The following is a 17,484-nucleotide window of genomic DNA, read 5'->3' as shown; positions in this document are numbered from 1 at the left end:
TTTGGCGTGTGCCTTGAGCAACATTTTGAGCACAAACATCCATATGTATTCCTGACTACCAGTGGGTGGTGGGGATCTGTGTTCTTGCCAGCTCACCCAGTGATACTGGCAGACTGTGCTGTGTCGTAGTGAAACAAACTCAATGCTCATCTTCCAAATGTAAACAGTGGATGGCATTATGCTGATACAAGATCACATATTTAAGAGAAAACATGGGACATGTTAGGAAATATATCGCACATCGGCCATTTGAACCTTCTCTGTCAACATTTGAAAGCTGTTAAAGAGGCGGAGCTTATCTTAGCCATTCGCATAACATCCCTGAGTGGGGTTTGATTGATGCAGGCAGCTTTGGGTTTTTGTTATTTTATTAAATCACAATAAGCCTTAACTCACCTCGGGTTTAGTTTAATTTATATATTGTAATTCTTGAAATCAAATCTGATATAGATTAGATTTGAGTTCCGTCTCCCAATAAACTTCATTATAGTGGTTGTGGGCTACACTCTGAGCCGATTAAAGACTTTTAATTTCAAGATTTATTATTGAGGCAGGATGACCAAATGCATGTATTGAAAATACTGAAACATTATTGAAATATAAATAAAATAATTAAATAGGCTACAAAACAAAAACTCAAGGCCTGTTAAAGGTCCAGTATTATGCTATTTTCTAAGAAGCCCAACAACATGAGGTTTATTTTCCCAAACTCACCTGTTTTCCAGAGTTTTAGCACTTTGAAAAGTCATTTTCTGAGCAGTTCTAAAAACTGCATGAGTGGGCGTGTCTATAGATGTAAACTTCATGCCTCGCTCTTGCGAGGGAGATCAGTGATCACCAAAGCGATTTCCATTTGCTATCCACACTGTTATTGTTTTCAGCCAAAAAACTGCACATTACAGTAAAACACATGGATATTTAAGTGGCTATTGTTATTGTGAGTCCATCTCAGCGTTGCAGGGTCTGTGTTTATCACAGCAGCAGCAGAGTCATTCAGCTGTTTCAAACACTCACCGGAGTGTTAAGCTGCTAAGTAGCTTTCTTCAACTCCTCATCTCTAACTGTAGGAATAGTGCATTTAAGGTGATAATCATTTGTTTTGTCCAACCGCTACGTCGCATAGTGTCACAAACACACGTCAGATCAAGTCAGAGATGATACGAGGTGATATAATGGATACTAAAAATGGAACTACTCCTCAGGGAGGGGTTAAATGCAAAGAACACATGCTGTGTATGTAGCTTTACATATATGACAATAAAGTATAATATATATTCTATATTAAACCGCAGTGTTTGTTTTTAGTTGTGAAGTAGTTTGAAAGGGAGGAGCTCACATTCTTATAGGGTAGGAGGAGCCAGGATTGTCAGGAGGAGGAGTTTCCGCTAGGTGACGTCAACTAGCAAGAAAAATCCAACTTGCCCGTTTGGAGCTGACTTTTTACAAAATGAGAAATAACAAGGGAGGGAGGAAACTTTGGCACTCTGAATGAGGCTAAAGGGGATGTTTATCACTGTAGCAAAACCATTATAAAGTGTTTTTTTTTTTACAATACTTCCCTTTTAACTAATTAATCAGTGATCACTTAGTTTTAAAGTGTGGGGCCTAATGTTAAATACACCAATTTGAATTCACATATGTGTGTAGAATTAAGACATTCCAATAGTATAGCCTTTCATTTTCCGTTTTTAAACTTCCCAAATCCTGCGTCACATTACACTTTACCATTTTCTTTCCAATTCATCATACTTTAGTGGGTATTACACGTCACAAAATTGTATAAATCACGCTAAATAGGGATAATACAGTCAACTACTGTGATTAAATGTATAAATATATGAAAACAGGACAGCTGAAGGGAGACAGAAGGAGGGTGTGCAGGAAAGAAAGTACACTGTTTAGTTATAAGTTCTTCAACTATTCATTACTGATTTGTAAAAGACTTCCAATGAAATGTAAACAGTCAAGTTGAACATTGAAGTCATATAAATAAAGCATTCTGTAAATAAAAGACACTTCCTGTAATGTGGGTGACAGCAGGGTTAACAAAAACCAGAAACATCAAACAAAAAATCAACAAAACATACCTCATCGTAAGATTCATTTGTGGAAGTCTTAGAGGAAGGAATGTTTTCTTTAACTGTTTTGGGGAAAATAAAGTGAAACTTTCAGGCTGGGCCATGCCTTCACTCTGCTGCAGCTCATGTGTGTCATTTAAAGTGGCCTCACCAGAAACAGGTGGTGGAGAACTTTGGTTCCTATGCCAATCTTCACAAAATATTTCAATCAAATTTTTAAAAAAAATGTGGGGGAAAAAAAATCTTTCATCAATACAAAACGACACACATATTTTTTCTAATGACTTCTAGTTTGTATAGTTTGCAGTCACCATCTTACATCTTTTTGAACATTATTATAGCAGCCATTATATGTTGACATTTCATTTTTAAACTAAATTCCAAGTCAGTTTGTGTAGAAAACATTGAATATTTCCATCGCCCTTTCCGGCATGAAAAAGGACAAAAAAAAAAAAAAAAAAAAAAACAATGATGTGATTTTGCTCTGAATGTCAAAATGAATTTCTGTGATTGCAACCATGTCGGAAATGAACTGAATAAATAAATAAATAAAATAACTTTGGTAAGTAGGTACATATATGCAGATATAAAGGTGATTATTCTCTGTCCCGCTAATCCTTTCTATCCCTGCAGTATTCATTTTGTCAACTAAAACCTAAAAAAAAAAACACCTATTTGTCGATAACTCTCTATTTGTGACAAGAAAGTCAATTGAAGAAGTAGCCTACTTTGTGCAAAAAAAAAACCTCAGTCAGAAGACCTTCATCAGGGTAACAAGTAAAGAAGCATTAAAGATATCCATCAGAATATATATAGAAAGACAACTAAACAGGAGAGAAAACTAATAATACACACAAATAAACAGTATGAAAATCGAACAAATACATGACATTAAAAGATGATGACGCTACATACACAACAGGCAGACTTCATAAAATGCAGTTCCTAAAACCTTTTTAGATATTATGATAAATCACTCTTGTCAAAATCAAAAAAAATAGCCTACTGACATCAAAATAAAACTAGCTTTTTGTTTATTATCAACTAACAAGTAAAAACATTTTGTAAAAAGTTGACAGTGGCCATTGGGATTATCTGGATTACAACCATCTTCAATGTCTTCAATTGTTTTCCTTTTTAACCAATTCATTATTGCAACTCAAATATAAAATCTCAGGATTGGGGATTTATTCTTGTAAGTCATTAGTTCCAATATACAGAAAATAACCAAAAGCTTGTGAAGAACATTATTATGAATTGCACATTTTTTTCTAACAAGGCATAGAATGATTATCTTTTAACTAAACAAGAGTAATATGGCACATAGTTAGTTTATGACTAAGCACAGAGTTAATTAAAGGTATGCGTACAATGGAGTTTTTCCTACAATGACCAACATCAATTTGCCCATTACACTATAATTAAATCGTCAAATTACGTTTAAAAAAAAGAAGAAGAAGAGAATGATGAGACTAAAATGAAATTTTAGACTAGATTTTTTCCAGTCTTTGGTGAGTGACTAAAAATGAAAATACAATTTCTTGTCAAAATGTACTCCATATCCTTGCTTGTTTTAGACAACACAATCCGGCATGACTTTCATCTTTGCCACTAGTAATTTTGTTATATGTTTCTTTTCTTTTTCCTAATGACATAAACTTTTTTTTAATTTTGTCTCTTTGGCTCATACTCACTATGAAGTCCTTAATTGTATCCTTTGTACACCGTCCTCCATGTTTTGTACGACGGCTGCTCATTTCATAAGAGGTTAGAATTGCTAAGCATGAGAAACTGTAATGTTTACCCACCAGAACAAATTGCTTTTTTTTTTTTTTTGACAAAAATCACTTCAGTAAATCACAGCAGCATCCCTTCAGGAGGACAAAGGGAGCTGTATTGATTCAACGCCTCACCTCATCTTCTGGCCGTCTGTCCAGCAGGATATTAAAGTGTCTCCTGTTTTTGTCAGAAGCAAACATCACACCCTGCACTCTGTTTACTAGGATAGATAATCAATGCACTACACCCAACAATATGAGGGAAATGTTATCATGTCTACACTGGTTTTTATTAAATATTAAATCTCATTAGTTAAATACAAGTCATTCTAGTGTTTTCTTCCACAGTGTCCTATAAACACGCAGGGAATAAAGTAATTTTTTCCTACATCGGGGATTTCCAAATGCTGTACTGTAAGTTTACTGTAACGAAGAAGAAGAAGTAGAAGAAAAATGTAATTATGTTGCAGAGGCTTCATGAATAATGAATGTGGTCCCTGCCTGCCAGCTTCTTTCCAATGCTTGTCTTATTGCTTGACTGCATGCTGAGCTAGGTGAGTGCTGCCTGTCTGACTGGCTCCCTCCACCTTACATAACAGCTGACCTCATCCACTGCAGTGAGGCAAGAGCAGGGATTCCCTCCTGCACATGAAACATGACAAACAAAGGAGGAGGAAAACAAGCAAGCACGGAGTACAGCGTGTAGTCCAAAGAGAAATTTATGCTATTTGCATCATGGGAGGAGGCAGGCAGTAGGAAAAAAAAGGAGAGGGACATCTTTTAATTCTCAGAGCATGAGTGCATGCAAACTAATGGTGAAAAACAAAGATAGGAATGAGGAGAAATTCATAAGATTTAAATCTTTAATAAGGGATGTGTAAAATACATTGATACGGTGCACTTATTGATGCCTCTACTGCCTTATATTTGGGAACAAACTGGAAACTTTCACCATTTATGTGCCCTAACCGTCATATACTGTAACTCATAAGCTTTCAATTCTCTTGAATTTTAAATAATTTGAATTTAGCTAAATGACCTATTTGTGACTGTCATGAAACCAGAACTAGTTATAAAGTCAATAAATAAAAACACCAAACAATAAAGTGAGTGTAATGTACCCAGCCATAGCTGCATGACTAAGAGTTACAGTATAGTTCATAGGAATGATCATTGCTTTAGAAGTTTGCATGTTTCTCCTTATATTGTGCCATTACTTCATTATTCTAAAGAAAGCACCATGTTGAAGGTATCCATATGCTTAATATGAAATTGTCTTTGTGTTCCTAGATCTGTCAACTACAGAATATATTCTAAATTGGGTGGGAAAAAACACTATCAGGATTCCTAAAGGTTATGAAAACACGTTTACTTTAAAAGGATAGACTTATTTATTTATGCAGAATAATAATCAAATCACAGGTTTACCCAGCATAGGCAGGTTTTAATGCATCTTTGCCAAAATATTCTGCAAAATGTCCCAGTGGAAAGATCAATGCTTAAAATAAATGCCTAACATATAAGCTACTATTACTTTTTTTTGGCTCACTTAATAAAAGCATACATATATTTCAACTAAATAGGAAATTAAATGATTAACACTACTTCTTATTTAATATGGATGCCAATGTTTGCATCGATTTATGATTGTTAGGCTATGAAGTGGCTTTACCACCTCTCCAAATGGCACTTCCTCTCCTGCCTTTTCAGAATAAGACCATTCTGTTTAAGTCTCTTAAAGGAAGAAGAAAACAATAAAAATTGCAAATTGAGAATAATAATTATAAATGTGAAAATGTTCAAAAACCTTAATTGTTGTCTAAACGACATCATCATTTGCATTGACACGAGAAGATTTTTCATGCGAGTCACAAGAGATTATTCATTAGATTAATGGGTTGTTCTTTTTGTCTGGATTATGATGTTAATCTGACTTTCCTGTCTGTGCCTGGAACATGTAATTCCTCTTTGCTTGGTTAGATATCTTACAGGCTTTTACAGTCCGTCATCTAACAAATGTTGTCCGACTTTTATTTTAATTACTCATCATGGATTTATGTCATATTTGTCATTGTGATGGTCATGTGCAAATTTGTGTTAGTGCTTATTGGGACTAATAAGATACAATACAACGCACAGGGAGAACAGATGTGCTGCAAAACTGCGACAGATGTGCAAATTATTTTGTCATTGTTTGATTTTCTGCAAACTGCTGAAACATTTCTCCATGGCTTTGGATAATATATTTCACATCACCATGCTTTTGCCGTTTGACAAATAAATTCCACATATCTAAAGTAAAAGTTCCCTCACAAATTTCTTTGTTTTAACATATGACTGGAATCTGATGCACTTTGACGTTTTCAGTAAAGAAAGACAATTTTACTTCCACCTACTCTGGAAACACCAAATAAAGTCAGAGGTTTCCAGCTCCTAAATGGCTCCTGATTTTGTATCACACCAAACATTTTTATCAGATAAATCCATAGTGTAGATCTCATAGATCAATAAATCAAAGATCATTTGCTCGAAAAAACAAAGTTTGAAAGTTTCTTTTAATCTCCACGATTGTTTTTGCCTCCAAAAACATTAAATGACTTTCCAGCACATTTCTGTAGTTTTTATGGACTGGAAGTTGTAGCAAAACAATGACAGATGCTCATTTTGAGGCTTACAGGGAAATATCTAAATCCAAGCAAAATTTAATGTCTAATGGAGTACGGTGATATCAGCGGGAATACCGGGAACAAGATAGAACAAAAAACTTTGTCAAGTGAATCACTGTCCTTATCTGGTGAATAAGTGCAAGAAATCACTGTACGAATTAAGTCTTCGTCAAAGCTACATGTCTGCGGATCGCTTTGATGTTTCCTTTGATGTTTCCTTGACTTCCACATAGTAATTCCAGCAAGATTCTTTTTGTCTTCATTTTGAATGAGAAATAAGCATGAAGTACACTGTGGCTGTATGGTACATTTAATGGTGGGAGCTGTTATGTCTGATGCTATTTGTGGCAGACGTTATCATTGTGCTCTCTCCATCCAATGTGTCTTACCCATCTTTCCTCTGTGTCCCCGGTGCTCTGGTGTCCGGGTGGCGCTGATAAGCAGAGGTGTGAGGCACTCTCTGCTTGGAGTAATCTATTGGGAAGACTGTTGCTTCTTCGTGCCAATCAGCAGCACATGGTCGAGATGATGGAGGAGAGGATTTTAGAGGGACAAATAGCAGCCAATTCTGTTTGGATCCAGCATTCTCAGAACGCAGTGAGGGTGAAAAAAGACGGAGAGGTGCTCCATTTTACCAAGTTTATTTTGTATGAGCTAAAAGTCAGCAGTGTGTTATTCAGCTTGTGCCTGTCATGTTACTGTAGTTCATAGTTTGTATTTTGCGAGCAATGCACCATCAAGAAAATGAAATTAGCTGTATCTTTTTAAATCTGTACATGTTGGCTTAATTTTCAAAGTTGTTTTAAAATTGTCATTTGAAATGCCTCTTCATCTCCCCAGGGCAGACATGGAAAACTGGCAATCTGGGCCCCACATGCGGCCCCCGATCTAAGTTTGTGAGGCCCTAAAGTAAACACACAAAATGACTCCAAAAACACACAAAATGACAAAAAAAATATGCACGATCACACAAGACTACAACAAATTTACAGAAAACTATACAAAATGACAATAAAATACAGAAATGTACTCAAAAACACACAAAATGAGTGGACAATATACACAAATACACAGTTTTTCCCTCTGTTAATGCTCCAATTGGTCATTATTCTAAATGCTGGCATGAATGTTGACAATGTGGTTGCAGATCACACACATTTTGCTCCCCCTGCTGTGATTAAAGTTGCCCATTTCTCTACTAGGTATTGGTGAATTTGTGGTGGGAAATGCTACTTATGAAATGAAAAATTATTGGTTTGATCTCTGTTTAAATGTTTTCACTGAGTTTGTAAGTTTTGTATGTGTGTGTTTCTGTGTTTGCATTGCCACATATCGTAAATGTGTCTGGTTTAAACAGATTATGGAATTTGTCACAATTTAGATATTGTGCAGTGTTTTTTTATTTCTTTATTTAGTTTTAATCTAAGAAAATAAAGTACTAAGATATTACTCAATGAACCATCAGGATATGAATATGCACGAGTGATACAAAGCCCATAAAGGGTTCCCAACCTTTTGTCTAATCTATTTTAATCTAATTTGCTTCAAATTCACTTCAAATTGTATTACATTGTACGTCTTTCTTCGAGATTTGTCTTCAATAGTCACTTCGGAACCTCACCGGATTTGGGGGTTATTCTCTTTATGTATGTATATAACATCAAAGGCACTTGATTCATATACCAAGCATAAAAGCATTGAAGGATTTCCAGTAGGACCAGTGGGGGAAAAGTGAAATGAGAGCAGTAGCTGCCCCACACAGGATGCTGAATCTAATTGACTGGTTGAGCACCAACCAGTCAATTAGATTCAATTGTCTTTGTCTTCTTCTATGGGCTGAAATGTCATCAATATTTCTGGGAAGCAGCACTTATCTTGTTTTCCACGTAACTATGCGCCATAAGAAAACAGGAGTTTGATGTTTAGTTACAGTTATTCTGTGCATTGGCCATATGAGTGGCAGGCTGAAAATTGCAAGCTGAATTACACACATCATGTGACAATAGCTGTAGAAAGAAACAGAGCTTTTAATCGTGATGAATGATCAAAATATTGTTTTTTTTTTTTTCAGAATTCATGCTAATGCTGCAAACTGATTGACAACCTCTGTATAAGCAATTATAATGACAACGTTCACACATTTCCTTTTGAAGGAAACCATAATGCAATAATGAAGGAATGAAAGCAGCCAGAAACACGGACTGGGTGAGAGAGGATGTGGAAGCGTCTGAGCCTGTTATGGCAGTGATAAAGGGTAATGAGTTATAGCGTTCACAGGTACACAGTGCTCACATATATCACAGCTCCGTCAGCTCTGATTCATACCAGAATAATTCTGCCTCACACCACTCATAATCTCAAACCCTTACACTCTTGCGTGGCAGTCGTTTTGTCTGATGGGGATGTGTGTTGGTTTTGTGTATAATAGATTTACTTTGCGATTCTTGGAGGATGGGGACACCAGACTCATTAGTGAGGGACAAAGTGTTGTCAGTAAGATTCAGTCTTCAAATCACTATCTGAAAGAGAAGACGGGATTCATTTATTAATAAATTGGACTGTCCCATGGTAATGAAGGGGCTGCAGGAAATGAAGGGAGTAGGCGGTTGTCAAACCACATGAGCGATGAAGTAACTCATATCAGGGCTAGTATTACAGAGGCCTATTAGGGTTTCTGTGCCTGCTGGCAATGGGCGTAACGAGGTGGTTTCTGAAGGCTCGATGATTGCAGACTTCCAGTCAAATAACAGGCTGCACCAAGAAGCAAGACTTTGACTTTTAGTGTTTTGTCTAGTTTTAACACTACGACTTCTACTTTACAATCAAAATAGAAAGGAACTTTTATAAAAGTCTGGGTTTGTTTATAACTTACAAGTCTGGGGAGAATACTACATCTACAGCAGCAGACAGGAACAAATACATTTTCATTGGTCACCAAAAACCCAGAGTTATGAATTGAATAACTAATTTAAAATGGTAAAGAAGTGACTGTGTAACAATAGTGTCACAGGTGATTATTATACATAAGAGTTTTTGTCTTTGGTCCACGTCCATTATGTTTATAATATGTTGCATTTACAATTTATGGACTATTTATAATTCTTCAATAATTCATTTTTACCAAGTTTTACAATCTTGTGTTTTAGTAGAAGTTCATCTAACTGGAGACTCAACTCATATTGATGAAATGTGACTATTGATGACTTTTTATTGATCAATGACTAAAAAACGAATAATAGGAGGCATTTTCACACCAGCCTCATTCGGTCTCATCAGTGAATCGTAGTTTGTTTTACTTTGTCAGCTTTAGATTGGCAAATGAGAACACACCATGAAACTTTGGTGTGCTCCAAAGGAGAAAAAGTCAAACATACTATCCCAGGAAGAAAAGTAGGAAAGGGTATGATTGCACTTTCTACTTGGAGAACTCTTAAAACAGGGTTGCCAAACTCATTTTAGTTTTATTCCCACTGTCGCTAATGCTTGTTCATGCATGGATCTTATTGGGTTTTTTCATTATTTCTTACTATGGACTTTACGTTTTTGTTAGGTGCTCTGAGATGACTTTGTTGTAATTTACGCCATATAAATAAAGTTGAGTTAATCTTAAGTGGACCGCAGATTTTAGGCAATTCAAACATTGTTGTGCCTCAATTTACACTTTCATCTATGAATGATATATAAAGTATGGAATGCACCAACAAGCAATAAGTGACAGATATCAGTCCCGGCAGGATATTAACTTATAAATTTCCTTGATTTTGTGACTATTTTTATTTAATTTGGGAAAAATTTTGTGGAAGAATTTGAGGAAAATTGCAGGATTTTGTGATATATAAAGAGTCATTATAACAACTTGAGATGACAAATGACTACAGTTATGTGATATAAGCTTTGGAAAACTGTGAGCACTGGCAAATATTTTGGAGCTTCATTAAATTTGTGTATTTGAAGGGGCTGATATATCTACAATTTAATAATTTGGTATAGGCTATTAATGATTCATATTTTTACTTTCTTCTTTGGTCCGAAATAGATGCTCTAAAGCAGTGTTTCACAAATACGTGGTGGGGTACGTGATGGCACAACAAGGGGTACTTTAGAGAGAGTGGAAAATTAACAAATAAAAGCATTACAAATATGGGGTTTAATTTTTAGTTAAAAACGATAATCATATTTCCTCCGGGTACTCCGGCTTCTTCCCACAATCCAAAAACATGACTGTAAGGTTGATTGGCGTCTCTAAATTGCCCATAGGAGTGAATGAGAGTGAGTGGTTGTCTGTCTGTTGTGCCCTGCGATGTATTGGTGCCCTGTCCAGGATGTACCCCCGCCCAGCGCCCAATGAAAGCTGGAGATTGGCACCGGCAGACCCCCGCGACCCTGATAAAACGGGAATAAGTGGGTCTGAAAATGGATGGATGGATGGATGGATGATAATCATATTAATGGTGATGGAAATGATCTTGATTAGAACATGAACTGAAAATACAAGGGGTGAACCGGAAAGGGACCGGAAATTATAAAAACTATAGGAATAATTGTATTTAGGAAGCATTAAATATGGTTTCATTTAACTTATTTACAAAATCCGATTCTTTAAAATGTGTTGTATTACTCTTTCATTCTATCATCATGTTCTATAGCTGTTTTTTCATAGTATTCTGAGCAAAATGTTGTAGTCTGACAATGGAGGTGCTTGGATTTAAAAAGAAAGAGTAATTAAGTAGTTTATTTATAAAGCGCTTTTTGCAGATAAAATCACAAAGTGCTGTACAGAGTTGTGGTAAAACTACAAGTGCAACACAATAGAATAATAAAACAAGAGTGCATAAACATCATAAGAACAGCAACATTAAAGGACAAATAAAAATTAAAATCCAGTTAACTAAAAGCTTTTCTGTAAAGTGTAGTCTTCAGCAGTTTTTTAAAAGTGTCCACACAGTTGAGCTCCCTGAGAGACTGGTGCAGGTTATTCCAGAGTCTGGGAGCTACAGCCTGGAACGCCAGGTCTCCTCTGGTTTTAAATTTAGTTTTTGGGGTCTTTAGGAGACCCTGACCTGAAGACCAAAGGCATCGCCCTGATGAGTAGGGGCACAACAAGTCCGAGATATATTTAGGGGCCTGACCATGTAACGCTCTGAACGTGAGAACTAATATTTTATATTCTATGCGAAACTTAACTGGAAGCCAGTGCAGAGTAGCAAGAATGGGGTGATGTGGGATGTTCTAGAAGCACCAGTTAAAAGTCTGGCAGCAGCGTTCTGAACGATCTGGAGTCTTTTTAGGGTCGACTTATTAAAACAAGTAAAAACAGAATTATAGTCGTCAATACCAGATGATATAAATGCGTGTATGACCAGTTCCAGATCTGATTTTGATAAAAGATGCCTCACTTTAGAGATATTTCTCAGGTGGTAAAAACAGTTTTTAGTCAATTGACGACAATGTCCCTCCAAAGACATGGACTGATCAAAAACAACCCCAAGGTTTCTGAGGCTGGTTTTAACAGATGAGCCCAGATCACCAAGGGAGTTTTTTATCAGGAGCAATGATCAGAGTTTCTGTTTTGTTTGAATTTATCTGGAGATAATTTGATGACAACCAGTTTTTGATACAGATATACAATCAAAGAACTCTGATAAAAAGTGAAACTCAGAGTCATTAAAGGAGCAGTACAACTGGATATCGTCAGCATGAAAATGATAAGACACATTTTTAAAACCACGGATCAACCGACCAAGAGGCATCAGATACAATAAAAACAAAACAGGACCCAGAACAGAGCCCTGGGCTACTCCACATGACAGGTTGGACATATTAGACAAGAGAAACGGGTATAGTCGTGCAAAAAAAGTTTTAGAACCGCTGCTCTAAAGGGCCGGATTAGGGCCCCCGGCCTCAAGTTTGACACCGGGGGTATCTGATAGCAGTGTGTTGTGCTGCAAACATGTCAGGGACATGACACAGGAGGATGTATTCAGATGCAACACTGCACAATCAAACAGATTGCTGCTCTCCTTGGTTTTAAAAAAGGTATCAAACATCTTAAGGATCCCTTCATAATTAAGAAACCAAGGTTATCACACATCTCAAAGTCTCAGGAATCCGGCCCTCGAGGACTGGAGTTTGACACCCCTGCGGCTTAAATCTATATGTAGTTGTTCTGGCTCTAAATGATGAAGGCCAGCTAAAGAAGAACAAAGGAAATTCATTGAACAAGAAGAAGGAGGGACACATTTTTAAAAGTCGATCTTAATACAAACATTTTATTCAGTGCATTTTTGTGTATACAACAAATAAACAACTGGAAGTTATCAATATCAGACAGAATCAACATCTGTCTCTGCATGTTTTTTTTCGTTTTTTTTAATTATAATGATCAGATTTAGCCTGGTAGTTTGGAACACATCATCCAAAATGGGTTAATACACATAGCCTACATCATGCAGCTCTATACCAGAATTTCCCTGCTTTCTCCCATGCAACAGATTCACCTAATATAAACCACCTCCAGAAGAAACCGAGAAAAGACAGTCTCCCAGAAGCCTGTACTGGAAAGGAGTTTAAGTAGCAGAAGGTACGTAGCCCACAAAAAGGGTCCTTTTTGTACATACTTGTGTTTGTACATGCCCAGTGCAAGAAGGGAAGATGTTCATTTATGTGTGTTTTTGAGGTGTTTTCTTCACTTTTACAAATATGACGCGTTTCTATAAAATGTTACGCCACCTAAAAGTCCACAGTATTCTTTTTTTTTCAATATAGAAAATATAGTCACCACAGTTAAGTTACTTAAACACATAACAAGCATCCTGGGGAAAAGGGATTTTCACCACTTTAATGGTGAAGCGTTTGAGTCAATAGGAGTTGACAGAAAAGGACAGCTAAAGGGAGAAGGACGAGGTATGACACAAGCACAAGAGGGAAGGGAGGGGGTCACAAAGACAGGGAGTGATAAAGACAGTGATAACAGAAGGGAATAGAGCACACACTCATCGTTTTATACCTCCACATGGAGCAAGACAGCAAAAAAGCATGACATCAAGCACGCTGCCAACTCCAAATTCCAAAATTGTTAAGTTTTTCCAGATTAAAAAACGGAAAGAAATCTTACTCTTACACTGGCTTGGTTTTCAGCGGCTTAAAGGGAAACCTTTTCATTCTGTCTTTGGTTTTCTGAAACCCATTTTTAGTCAGGAAAAATACAAATACTAAACAATGGTGGGGGTAGAGGACAAGAAGGAAAAAAAAACAAACAAAACAAAACCAACAATCAATTAAAAAAAGCTCCAAGCTAATTCAGAAAATTAGCAAAAAAAAAAAACGGTACAGCGATGGCATCTCTGAAATGAAAAAGAAAAAAATAGTTGCAAGAGAATACCACACTGCCCGATCAGTTAAACATAAGCGTCATTTTCCTCATGCTAGAGAATTCAAGTCTCTGAGCGTGTGCACTCGGACGCAAGGAGAGCTACTGTCTGGCTGGCCACAGTCCCAGTGGCACTGGTTTGTACCACAACCAGGGAGTTTATAGGCTTTGTATTCACAGAAGCATGGATAAGACACAAGATCACATCTTGTCCTGTACTGCTGCAGCACCTGCATAACTGTTGGCAGGGCTGGACACATGCAGGCCCAACTCGTGTCCCTGTCTCACACTTCTTGAACATGTGCTGTTTGTCTGCATGGCATAATAAAATGATTGGTAAGAAATCAAGTAAGAAACTGGGTTAAAAGATAAAGTAAATAAGATCCTTTTTAACAGAAAATGAAGAAGATGAGAATTACATTTTCAAACAAAAATGATCAATTTTTTTCTTCTTCGAACCAGAATGATCAATGTGCTATTAAGGTTCTTTCTACCAATGGTGCTTTGATGATCAATGATTTGCATGGCACCTAAATGTAATTACTTCATGGTGTGGGTGCAGATGGGTGGTTTGTTGCTGTAGCATGTCTTGAAACTGCAGGTCAAAGAGACGAGTCTGCTTGGATTCATGCTCTGTTCGAGGTAAGGTTTCGTTGGTTTTCGGGCCCCGGGGCCATGGTTTGGGCTAGCAGGCTACGTCGACTCATTCTGGCTCACGGTTTTGCCTCCATTGAGGACGGCCGAGGCGCTCCGACTCTTGGTGGGCGTGCCGCTGCCGGAGCGGGAGAACTCTGTCAAGTCATGAAGGGACGGCTCTCTGTACATGGCCACTGTGGAAATGGATGGATAGAATAGATAGATACAAATCAGACACAGGAAAGTGACAACAAAGTTACAAAAAAAATCAAAACATCATAAGGATCATAAGTTTTACATAACTTAGAAAAAGTAAATAAATAAATATATATATATATATTTTTTATTGTTATCTAATTATTGATTTTTATTTATTTATTTATTTATCTTTGCTTTTTTTTAGATATATATCTATTATTAACTCGTTTTTGTCTCCTCCCCTCACCTTCTATTATTATAATTATTATAATATCAAACACACACACACACGCACGCACGCACACGCACACGCACAAACACACACACTTTCTAGATTATAATGTTTACAATTTGTCTCTGTCTTATTGTTGTATGTGGCAAAAACATGTACTGTATACATATATAATTTTCCTTTTTCATGAGGGAAAACCATATTTAGTTCACTACAAACTGCTGAAACAAGACGTCAGACCATCTTAAGCTCATATTCACAACCTGGCATTATAAATTCAAGAGTTGCGAGTGCTTTAACTTTGCTGTGTTTGCAGAATTGGCCCAATCTTCACCCTGACAGCCGCCCTTTCACAAGATTTCTCAGTAATTCGCGGTTCAAAGTCTTTGGTTTCAGGATGTTGTCAACATCCTTCTGCCTAGAATACTATTTGATGTTTATCCCCGTGGGAGTCGTTGGCAAAAAAACAGCAGACGCTGTCCTTCAGACACTTCACTTACCCAGTGTGTGTGTGTGTGTGTGTGTGTGTGTGTGTGTGTGTGTTATACAGCACAGATCCAGGAGCAGTTTGTGTGTACACTTCAGATACTGGCAGCTTTTTGCAGAGTTCTTTGAAACTTTGCCAGTGACAACCTGATTAGGTTGATCAAAATAGGTGTCTAGTGTCCTTAGAATACAAGTTCCAATCACCCCAACCATTGGTATGACTAACTAGACACATGACGTGAATACAGCTTTGTGTCTCATGACTTTCTAGAAGAGTTTTAAAAGGATTTTCTTGTTTAGGTTTCAATGACGACAGCTAAACTTGTCTCACTTCAGAGACACACAGAAAGAAAAGGCTGTAGGGTGGATCTCACAGACAGGAACCAGAGGAGTAGTGAGTAAAGCTTAAAGGAGATGCCATTACACATCTTCTTAATTAGTGCCCTATAACTGTGAACTTTTATGAGCTGCTGGAACTAATTCTCCTTTATTTCCTCTTCGCTTTGTCCTTAGCAAAGCTCCATAGAACGCCACTTATGCATCTGAAATTTGGGATATCAAATGTTTTGTGACTATTTGACATGAGTAGATCAGTGTTTTTCAACCTTTTTTGAGCAAAGGTATATATTTTCTATATTAACAATATACAGTACAGTCTTTGTCATAAAAAGTGCAATCAACAATCATTCTTATAAGTTAAACAACAAAATCTATTAGGATTTTTCACTTTTCTTTTTTCAAATAAAAAGTGCAATTAACAATATACGGTCATTGTTATCAAAGTGTCTTGACTACAGATCAAACCAAATAAATATTCTATCATTTTTTGCATACTTGATACATGTCGTGGGAGGGATAAAAGTAAGTACAAAAACATTAAATATGATTAGAACTATACAATTGAACTTCATTCAAAATATTGTTTTGTTTGCAAGAGATGCTGCTTTTAGTTGTTATGCTGCAAAGAAGTGGAACAAACTGCCAGCAGAGCTGAAGTCAGCATCCAATGTGAACATTTTTAAATCAAAGTTATAGGCTGACACAAGAGTGTCACAAAATCACACAACACGGTAACTTGTATAAAATTGCTCCAAAACACACAAAATGCCAACGAAAAAACACAAAATGACTGAAACATACACACTACACTCACAAAATTACAGAAACGATTACAAAAACACAGAAAATTGACAACATAAAGTCAGAAAAATACACAGAATATGTACAAACAAAATGACAACAAAAACTTCCAAAATGACAGAATATACAAATCGACTCTAAAAACACAAAAAAATTACTAAAGCCGTCACAAAACAACAAAACCAAACAAGAATGCAACAAACACATAAACAAACACAAAAGCTTTTGCTCTTTCCTGTGTTAATGATCAGATGGTCATTGTTGTAAATACTAATATTAATGATGATAATGTGGCCCTCGGATCAGACGATCATATTTTTGCGGCCCCCGCTGTGATAGAAGTTTCCTATCCCTGATTTAAAGATAGATGTATACAGTTTTATTCTTCTTTTATACATCTATATTAAGATTTAAGCTATTGAACTCAAAACTGTATCTATTGATCTTTTAAAAAAGCCTATTGTCTGCATTCCTAGCTGCAGGAGTTTGACTGAGCGCTTACGTAGAAAAAACAAAACTCCCTGATATTTTTGTCCTTAGACAAGATGACAGACTCTCACTGTTTCCGTTCTGTTGACAGGCGAACCTGTGTCTGGCAGAAGATGAAAGGACTGTGGCCTTTCAACCAGACAGAGGAAAACGTTTCTGTGTCTCCTCCCAGTTTCTCCTGTTCTCCACAGTCACACAAACACAGAGAAAGGTGTGGCCACAAACAGGAAAAACAAAACCTGGTTGCTTTTGTTCTCTTTCAAATGTATGATCCTAACTGCTTTTAATCACACATTTGTGCGACTGTCCATTCTGTTTCTACAGTGCTGCACACTGAACAGGCCTAGGCTAACATAAACCTTATGCAGACATGGCAACTGGCCACGCGGGGGCCACACGCAGCCCGTGGTCT

General features: G+C 36.8%; 1 protein-coding gene across 4 annotated transcripts in view; it reads right to left on the bottom strand.

The window, feature by feature from the left end:
* Positions 1-12,775: 12,775 nt before the first annotated feature.
* Positions 12,776-17,484, bottom strand: part of fgf13a (fibroblast growth factor 13a) — a 113,388-nt gene continuing 108,679 nt past the window's right edge. For all 4 annotated transcript variants that reach the window (XM_028459459.1, XM_028459460.1, XM_028459462.1 and 1 more), the window contains one exon: positions 12,776-14,721. In XM_028459459.1, the coding sequence (XP_028315260.1) occupies positions 14,585-14,721 (137 nt within the window). In that variant the 3' untranslated portion in view covers positions 12,776-14,584. The remainder of the gene's footprint in view (positions 14,722-17,484) is intronic.

The sequence above is a fragment of the Gouania willdenowi genome, chromosome 10 (genome assembly GCF_900634775.1).
Source record: "Gouania willdenowi chromosome 10, fGouWil2.1, whole genome shotgun sequence".
NCBI classification, from domain to species: domain Eukaryota; kingdom Metazoa; phylum Chordata; class Actinopteri; order Blenniiformes; family Gobiesocidae; genus Gouania; species Gouania willdenowi.
This window is presented reverse-complemented; position numbering and strand designations above follow the sequence as displayed.